Consider the following 11,057-nt stretch of genomic DNA (forward strand, 5'->3'; position numbering starts at 1 on the left):
AAAAAAAAAAAAAAAAAAAATCACAACACAGTTAATGGCTTGATTCTATCTTCCTAAGTAAACATGTATTCTCTCTTTGCTAAAAAAAAAAAAAAAAAAAAATTAATTTCCACTTTGAAGTTGCAAATTGTTCCTTGTCTCACGTTCTTTTCTTCGTATCAAAAATATGAGTAATATACAATCCAAGAATTCAGAAATCACACACCCATTTCCATTTTTCCATTTATTATTCTGCTCAAGGTTCATTCCTTATAATTCTACAAATTAACAACACTCTCTCCTGTGGAAACATAGGTTATATGTAATTAATATTTATTCATTCACTTTCAGCTTTACATTCATTTTCCCATAATGAACTAACTAATATCCTTCTCCTCCATAAGCCAACAAAGTGAGAAATATTCAAAAAGAGCATACTCGTAAATATGTCCCTATGTGCCCATCTCAGCCTATATATCTATATAACTATATATATATATATATATGTACTAATGTACACATGCTGTAAGTCTCTGAAAGTTATATGTTACTAAAAATAAAAAAAAAAAAAGACGTGGGCAGAGACCAATGTTCTTACACTCCTTCTTGCCCTAAAGAAAAATTTCCCAACGTTGCAATATTCAATTTGTTAACAAATGGACATATAGCATATTATGCAAATGTCTAAATCTCTAAATGTGCAGGCGTGAAGTTTCCTCTATTGCCAACCCTACCAATTTACACTCCCTCAATTATTGCATTATTCCACCGGGATGCCATTACACACCACCAGTAGTATTAGTACTACCACTGATTCTACAGCTTATAATGCTTCTGATCATTTAGCCCAAATTTTAATATAAATCCGCAAAGAGTGACCATTTTGACATAAAAATAATTACGTAAATATTGTCCCTCCTACAAAGGAGCAGAATGATTCCGGCTGACATAATTCTCGATCTCTTTCAGCAAAAAAATTATGCACATTTTTAAAATTCTCACGAAACAAAAAAAAAAAAAACGAAAAACAAATATGTAAATATATATATTTATAATTAAATAAAACAAATAGCTCCCCCGCTTGCCCATATTTTTAACACTATTTCATTTCAACCTATACACATCTATAATTCATTTCCTTCTCTACTCATGAGCTGTCCATGTCCACAGATAGCCCTACCCCCCTCATGCACACTTTTCATTCGAAATGGATTGATACGCAAACAGCGTACTGAGATTATTTAAGGTGCTACTGCTTGGTGAAGAAAATTCTTCTGTATTTAATGGTTCCACAACATTGTTAGGCAGCTCATCTATTCTAGCATCTTGATTTCCATATATAAAATCGTTGTAACAGTTAAAATTTGTATTACTAGCATTGACCATTTTTTTGTTCATTTCATTGCGTATATTATTTCCTCTTTTTATAAAAAATGGCTTTGCGCATATCTGCTTGGTCGCGTTGCACCCATTGACCACCTTATTAGCACCATAGCTTAAGATACACTCGCTGTTTGTTTTGAATCCGTTGATCCCTTTACTCTCACAATACAAAATGTTTTCACTGTTTACTCTATTCCCATGGGTCATCTTATTTCTACTCATAACGCTACTCCCACTAACCAACTTATCCCCACTCAATATCTTACTCTCGCTGTTTACTCTAACCCCGTTCATTATCTTACTCCCACTAAGCACTCTACTTCCGTTCATTATCTTACTCTCGCTGTTTACTCTACTTCCGTTCATTATCTTACTCTCGCTGTTTACTCTACTTCCGTTCATTATCTTACTCTCGCTGTTTACTCTACTTCCGTTCATTATCTTACTCTCGCTGTTTACTCTACTTCCGTTCATTATCTTACTCTCGCTGTTTACTCTAACCCCGTTCATTATCTTACTTTCACTGTTCACTCTAACCCCGTTCATTATCTTACTTCCACTAAGCACTCTACTGCCGTTCATTATCTTACTCTCGCTGTTTACTCTAACCCCGTTCATTATCTTACTCCCACTGTTTACTCTACTTCCGTTCATTATATTACTCTCGCTGTTTACTCTAACTCCATTCATTATATTACTCTCGCTGTTTACTCTAACTCCATTCATTATCTTACTTCCACTAAGCACTCTACTGCCGTTCATTATCTTACTTTCACTGTTCACTCTAATCCCGTTCATTATCTTACTTTCACTGAGAATTCTACCCCCATTCAATGTTTTACTCTCACTCTTTACTTTATTCCCCCCCCTTATGGCCTTAACAATTTTTTCCATTCTACTCTCACCTTTGCCACTGATCCTGCTGTTTGCACTTATCCCGCTGTTTGCACTTATCCCGCTGTTTGCACTGATCCCGCTGTTTGCACTGATCCTGCTGTCTGCGCTAATCACACTATTCACACTACTCTCACTATTTACCCTATTTTCACAATTTAAGGTAATCCCACTTCCTACTTCACGCACACTGCTAGCGTTGTTACCCTTATTGTTCACACAGTTACTAACAGAATCATGAAACGTTAGTGAATTAACGTTATTTTTATCCATTTCAACGGAAGTATTACTTGACTTATCCGAAATATTATTTTCATTTCTATGAACCACAATTAACTGCTGACTATTAACTTTACCACCGTTTACATTACTGCTCTCATAGCATATCTTACTATACCAACTGTTTATCCTTTCATCTACAGGTATATTTTTCATGTCTTGAGAAACCCTTGGAACTTTATCCACATTATATACATTTCTCTTCTCTCGCTGTATTCTAATGTTTACTTTTTGTGATGTACTTTCCATATTATTTCCATTCTGCAGTTGCATCATACCCTTTTCATAACGCACGTTAATATTCTTGTAGTTTATTTTCTGATCGAGATCTTGGTTTTCACTCTTTACTGAGATGTATACGTAACTGGAGCAGCTTTTTCTGTTTGTCTTGCTGCTACATGCTTTCACTTCTTTAATTTCCTTCACTTCTTTCATTTCATTTACTTCTTTCACTTCCTTCACTTCCTTCACTTCTTTAATTTCTTTCCTTTCCTTACCTTCTTCGCTTGAACAGTGTTCACTGCTCCTACTTTTAATATCTCCATTATCAGTGATTTCCGTTATCACAACACCAGAGGAGCCACCACCTCTTCCGTCATACAATTTTCTGTAATTATTTTTCGAGCATGTATACTTCCACAAGTCCTCCAAGCTGCCACTCGCATCACTCTCGTAAAATGTGTTATCTGGGATGTATCTCATAATGGATTCTACAGATCCAAATACAGTACTCACACTTAGTGGTGAATCATAACCTGACTTGTTAGTATTAACCCCAACCACAATTTTATCATTATGTCGTTTTTCCAAATCACTAGAAGATAAATTTAACTTGTCTTTTTTGGACATATGTCCAAGTTTCTCATCGAGGTATTCATCTTTATTTTCTGCTTCTTTCACTACCCCTGATTCTTTCTCTGCTTTGTTTCTCTCCCTTAGTTTTTCTCTCATCAATTTAACATTATTCATAATAAACATATTTCTCATTTTCTGTGTGTTAACATTAGATATGTCATACACACTATTCACATTTTCTCGTATATTATATTTTAACACATACAAAAAAGTTACTATCGCTGAATTTACTAAGTGACCATAGGAACTATCTAAATTGTTATGACCACCACCTTCTATAAACATGTAATATGTATTCACATTTGTCTTCCGAATCATTTCTTCTGTCCCGTGATAAGACAATAGCTTATCTTTCGTTCCGTGAATAAAAAGAATTGGACATTTAATTAGGTGTATTTTATCAATATTACAAAATAAATCATATGGCAATGTAAATTTTAGTCTTAATTTAACTCGATTAATGGATGCCAATGGAGCATGTAAAATTAAACCTAATAAATCTTTCTTCGTTCCTATATGCACAGATGCAGCTGAACCTAAACTTCTACCGTATGCTATTATACTATTCTTTGGAACACGTAATTCATTTACTAAATAACTATATGCTGCTTCTATATCATTATACACATGTGTTTCTGTTGGATATCCTGTACTTTGACCATAACCACTATAATCATAAGCAAACATATTCAACCCTAAACGTTTCAATTTATATTCAAAATGAGGAATAAAATCTCCTAAATCTTCAGCATTCCCATGACTAAATAAAATAGTTGTGTCTGCATTGTTGTTAATGAATATTCCACATATCGTACTCCCATGCCTCGTTTTAATAAAATGTAAATCCTTTCTATTCTTAGAGTAACCTGGGCGATGCGGCCTGAATATTAAGCCATTTAACATGTTCCCCATGATGTACACACACTTCCTTACCACTAAAATTACAACAGTTCCTTTTTAACTATTGCTATTAACGCTGCTACCACTCCGACTCGCTTTATTTTGGTTACCAAAAAGAAGATTTACAAAACTCTACACACACATACGCACATACGTATATATAAATATATATATATATGTGCATGTATACTTATGTACCTATTCACATATACATACGTGTAAAACATACATAAATTAGAACACATACACACTGTTTATACCAATGTTACACACATGTATTCAAAACGTGATTAACAATCGTCATGTCAATTATGTAAAATAATGTTCTCGGAAATAATGTATAATGTTCAAATGGTCAAAAAAAATAATATATATAAAAATAAATAAAAAAAAAAATAAATAAAAAAAAAAAAATTAAATGAAATAAAAAAACAATGACAGTTTAGGTATATCTTTTAAATTTTTATAATTCATAAATAATATATTCATGTATACAATATACTACAAAAACGGATTTTTCATTTATCCATTTAACTGTGTGTTTTTCAGATAAACGTTAAAAATGTGCAGATAATTATACATTACAAAAAATACTAAAAATTTATGTACGCATATATTTACTTATCTGTAATGGAAAACTTCAATGAAAATTTGGAAAAAAAAAAAAAAAAAATAAATAAATAAATATACAAAACCGTTGTAAAATAAAAGTCACGTTCCCTGTACTACTTTTTACATACGAAGGAATATTTAATTAAAAAAGGTCTAAAACAAAAAAGATTTATTTTAAACAAAATTTAATCGGGATGCACAACAACGTGTTGTAACATATATATTGTACATACATATATACAAATAATAAACATGCACAGAATATTTCAGGTTCGTCTTTCAATTTACATTAATAACTATTCACCACGAGGAGTCAGTATACACACACGTAAACCTATGAATAATTGTTCACGTTCAGAAGTATAACTGTGATACAAGGCAAGTTGTGTATATATTCACATGCATGACAATATTATACATTCTCAAAAATACCACATGTCGATAATGTGAATGCATCTAAATAATGGCACATCATATTCTATAATGTGTGTGACAGATTCTTGTGCTCTGAAATGAGTTCGTTGTTGATATCTTTTCCTCGCCTTCTTTGTTTACAAAATTTGTTAAAAAAAAGGAGAATAAGCATAAACAGCAGATAATAAATAATACATAGTGAACCGTGGATAAAAAAAAAAAAAAAAAAAATAACAGATAAAAAAGGAATATATAATAAAAAATGGATAATAAATAATAGATAACAAACAATGGACAATGCGTAAAAGATAACAAATAAATAAAAATAAATAAGCATAATGCGCGGATTCTATTTTTTGAATAAAATATAAATTCGTAATAATTACACGTGAAAACACATCGGCGGCAACGTTTAGGTATCAATATTAACACACTCTTACCTAAACATATATTTTATACACACAACGCATTTACACAAAAAATTTGGCTTTTTCTTGTTTCGTGTTAATATATACAAATAAAACAATAAATGTATATGCAAAAATGTAACAAAGAGGTTATGTCAAATGGGGGAAAGTGAATTAAACAAAATAAATGAACAAAAAATATCTAAAAAATTAAAATATTAGAAAAAGTACGTGCTATATAATATATGTATATATATATATATATATATATATATGTATACACGCACACTAGACATTATGCAACTAAATACTACGGGGATCTGGAATTACCACTGTACACATTTAGTAATGTAAATTATTACTTACAATTTTGATTCATTGTTGCAAAATGTTTGGAATGTACACATTTAAAAACTCAAATATGTACACGGACAAAAAGCAAATGCGTGTTATTTTCCTCGCAAACTACAAAAGTGGATTATCCAAAGGAGTTTATTCGAGTAAAATTCATACCTATGTATATATATATATATATATATATTGTAGTATACGGATGAACATGTAGCAACACAGCTACGTATATACATGTGACAATGCTACGCACGGTTATTTATGTTCAAATGTCTACTTGACCGTTCATAAAGAAGGTTTAAACACCTGTTCACACCACTTCAAGGTGAAAAAATGATTCTGTTCTAGAGTAGTATATGTATACTTACATATGTCATTAGCAACAAGAAGTGTACTATTAAACTATAAATTCGGGATTGAAAATATCTTTTATGCATGACTGTGATTAGTCAGATATACGTCTACACATATGTGTAAAGTACATGCTGTCTGCCCTCTTTAATTTCGAAGTACTCGTAGAGGCATGTAATTTTCACTAATTTCCTAATATGCGTAGGACTAGTGGAATGAATAATGCGGGGGAGGAATACTCTATAACAAAAAATTTATAACTTATAAATGTTACAAAAAGTTACAAAAACTTATTTATGTACAAATATATATACATATGTATATTATATATATATGCATATAAGCAGACGCAAACGTATGTGCTGTGCTCGTAATAAAAGTACAGGTTTGAAACTCTTAAAAAACAAATTCAAATTTGCATTTTATGCAAAGAAACATTTTTGTTCAAATATACTTTCTCATTAGAAACTAGTACAAATATGATTCTTCAAATAGTTATTTAATTTTATCATTTTAATTACATTGTGATTTATATAAAAAAAAAAAAAAAAAAGAATTTCCAAATTGTACTAAAAAAATTATGTAAGGGGAGAACTTGCAAATTTTACAATTCATCTCTACATGTTTATATATATATATATTCCCATTCTGAATTAAGAGTAATATATATAAGAACGCTTATATTTCAATGGGATATACTTTAATTATACATATGAAGAGGGGAAAATTTGTTGATGATGCACAAGTATAATTAAAAGAGTTAAGAAAGTTACACGCGTAAACACAAGCATAAATATATATACATATATTATTGTATGTATATGGCATATGTTCGTATATATGTTTATATTACGAATCGCAGGACGTACGCAAAGATTTTAATTTTTTTCTATTTAGCATATTCCAGCTGCAGGGCCAAAAAAAGCACGCTAACGAAAAGTTGAAAAAAAAAAAAAATTCTCTGTAAGATTTAAACATATGGCACAATAAAATGAACTCAAAAAAAGAAGTAAAATTGTCAGCCAATAAAATATGCATAATAAATCCCGCAAAATAATGACAGCGGATTTGTTTCTCCAATAAATGTTTTTAAATATATTAAAAAAAAAAAAAAAAAACGTACGTGAAAAATGTATGTACCACATGTAGTGTATTTATAAATTTATATATATATTACAATTTTCACATTGGGGTATGCTTATATATTTAACGTACCCTTCCTATATACATACATATTATATAATATAATAAAAAACAGCAGTGTATGGACCACATTGGTATGGGCACAAAATAAATCTATATATAAAAATATATGCACTTATAATGTACTTGAAAAATATATATAGGGATAGTGGGCTAATATAATCATAATAAAAAAAGGGCAAATCTCTAATAAGCTATTTTTTAATTTTAAAATTCTTTTACTTCCCTTTCTTCCACTGTTTTAGCGTTAATTTATTTTTTTTTTTTTTTTCTATCCCTTTAAGCAAATCAATGGATTTTTTACGAAAATGTTAAAAATTAGCCTAAATCAACATGAACAAAAAAAAAAAAAAAAAAAAAAAAAAAAAAAAAAAAAAAAAAAATAACAATTTTGTAAATAAAATTTAAATGTATAATTCAAAATTTTTTAAAAATTATAAAAAAAAAAAAAAAAATTTATGTTATACCTACAACATAAAATAATGAGTAATAAATAAAAAATTTCGTACATGCTAAACAAACATGTAATTTTATGGTTTTTTTTTTTTTTTTTTTTTTTATTTTTATATATTTTTTTTTTTTTTTTTTATGAAAAGTCAGTGAATAAAAAAAAACAAGAACACATTTTTTTTCTTTATATTTATTTTATTTTTTTTTTTTAATTTCTGTGAACAAGATTAAAAAAAATACACACACTACCACTATTCAAAAATATTTGTGATATATATGTGTAAATATATTCTGGGAAATCAAGCTGGAATGAACACCACGATTTTGACTATTCATGTTTACATAATATTTAGCTAATTTTCAGAATAATCATACTATAGAAACAAAATATGAATGGGTAATGATTATAAATAAATTTGTTACATTTATACACAGGCTTCTTATAGAATGTGTATGATGGTGATGGTAATGATAATGGTGATATATATAATAATGCGACAACTAAATCCTATGTAACACATTTTATATGGGTCAATAGAGGAGAAACCTGATAGCCTGACCAATAAAATATTCTTTACAAGTATAAAAAGGAAACTCCACCAATATTACGTGCACCTCCATTTCCCCCTTTTTTTTTTGTACTTACTATTTTTAAGGATATTTATTGTTGTACTTTTTTTCCCGGTCAAATAGAAAAACATATTTTCTCGATCCTATGTAAAATAAAACCATTATGACGGAAAAGATGTTTTAAAAAAAACAAATAAGTAAATACATAGGTATATTACTGATCTATCGTTATAAAAATTAAATAAAAAATATATTATTTTTTTTAAAGGATCCATTAAAAATTGATCGAAATATGATACCCCACCCCCACACCGTGTGAGTAGTGTCCCTTTTTTAAATGCTTGTTATGACACTTTCTTTCTAAACTATGAAGTTTTTCTACTTTTATGTATTTTCCAAATAATCAAAAACCGTATTCCAAAAGATATAACACACTTTTCATATTACATAGACAATCCTCCTCTGTGTGTGAAGTATAACAATTGTCATTTGAATATTAACATGAATATATGTTTATGTATTTATATCAGTGTGAGTGTAACAAGGCATTTTTCTAAACGGAAAGAAGTATTATTGTGTTCTGTCTTCCTACATCCAGCTAAGAACAACAGTCAAAAGATTAAACAAAAAATAGTTGTTACACTGACTAGTACATAAATAACTGGCAAATTGGCACACAATGGGAACATCTTTCTAAAAATTTACAATTATAAAACATATATTCACAATTACAAATATCATGAATTCTTCTTTTTAAAATAGATAAAAACAAACTACCATGGTTGCAAAAGATAGGGAGTTATACCTTCTTTTTTTTTTTTTTTTTTTTTTTTTTTTTTTTTCTTTTTTATATTTGTACACCAAATAAATATTTCACTTATTATATTTTCCAAAAGGGAGGGAAGTTGGGCACAGGTATAAGATTCCAAAAAAAAAGAACTAAAAAAAAAGATAATATTATATTAGTATGTCCTAACTATCAGAACAATAAAAAAAAAAAAAAAAAAATTATGTATTTCTTCTATTTGTTCCCACAACTCAACTTCTTCAAGCACTTTAAAAGTGGGTATAAAAATAAAAAAATTGCCTTAAATCTTGCATTTGTGCAATATATTTTTTTCATTATATCCTTTGCTTGAGAACTGTACCAACTTATTTGGTGATGCTCTGAATGAGCCCCACAAACGTGGTAACAAGTGCATCAGTTAGACAATCGTCTTTGTTAGCATCTCGTAAAAGTTTTGTTTTTCTTTAAAACATATTTTTGACGACATTTTTAATGGCATCTATACTGATGATTCGAGATCCATAAAACCAAGGACATAATGAAATATGTTTCGTCATTCTTTATTCCTCCTCCCCCCCTTTTTTGGAAACCCTTTTCCAAAATAAATGCAAAAGAAAATGTTAACTCCTTGTGCAGTTGCTAATTTCCATACATTTCACTAGTGAACATGCAAAATTTTAAACGGAAAAAAGATAAGCTATACAATAAGTTAAATAAAGACAAATGATACCTGATTCCAGAAATAAATTTACCCCCCTTTGAAAGACAATTTCAAAACGCTTCTCCCCATAACCATATGTGACCAATATGCTGAATAAGTGCCCCCGGTGAGTATTTATTTTATTTTGTTTTATTTTGGTATATTTTTTTTTTTTTTTTTTTAATCTAAAATTGAGCTCATATAGATAGGCATTTTAATTTCGCATTGTGCAAATATGGAAAAGAGAAAAATAACCTATAAACTGAAAAAATTTGATATTTCTTTTAGATGATTTTTCTAAGCTTTCCCTCCTCTTCGAAATATATTCCATCTTATTGTGTTCACAAATTAGGTATGATCAAAAATACATCATACACTAATACATGTTTTTATGTACATACATTTTTGTGAATGGTCAAACTTGAAACAAATTTTTTGATCACTCTATGTTTTGATGAAAAAAAAAAGTGTAAAAAGTTGCATATACAGAGAAGTTCCGCTTTTTTATTTTTGAAAAATAAGCATATTCGTCAGGATTTTCTTATTTCCATGTTCCAACATTTCCAAATTTCAATATTCCATTATTTCAATGCTTCAACATTTTAATATGGGAATATATCAATATTTTATTTCTTCTTCTTCTTCTTCTATTTTGTTATTTCATTTTTACATTGTTATACTATACCATTTCCTTTGGGGGTTACCACATTTTTTTTTTTTTTTTTTTGTCCGTTCCTTTTGACTTCTCATTTATGATCTTTGAGAAATGATGAAATGTGTACTTAAATTTCTTGGAAATATTTTTATGTTAATCTCCCTTTGTGATGCATATTATTAAATGATCTCTCATTTTATGTATACTATACTAGTGTCCATAGTTCGCACTTTTTTTTTTTTTTTTTTCCATCCTTTCATAGCATCC

General features: G+C 29.0%; 1 protein-coding gene across 1 annotated transcript; it reads right to left on the reverse strand.

The window, feature by feature from the left end:
• Positions 1 to 1,164: 1,164 nt before the first annotated feature.
• On the reverse strand, positions 1,165 to 4,302 carry PGO_030170 (alpha/beta hydrolase; the record flags this gene model as incomplete). The annotated part of the gene is made up of 1 exon (XM_028686005.1): positions 1,165 to 4,302. One exon carries the CDS (start codon positions 4,300 to 4,302, stop codon positions 1,165 to 1,167), a length of 3,138 nt encoding a protein of 1,045 aa, XP_028541806.1.
• Between the last annotated feature and the right edge of the window lie 6,755 nt (positions 4,303 to 11,057).

This window comes from Plasmodium gonderi (genome assembly GCF_002157705.1).
Source record: "Plasmodium gonderi DNA, contig: Chr03, whole genome shotgun sequence".
Taxonomy (NCBI): Eukaryota; Apicomplexa; class Aconoidasida; order Haemosporida; family Plasmodiidae; genus Plasmodium; species Plasmodium gonderi.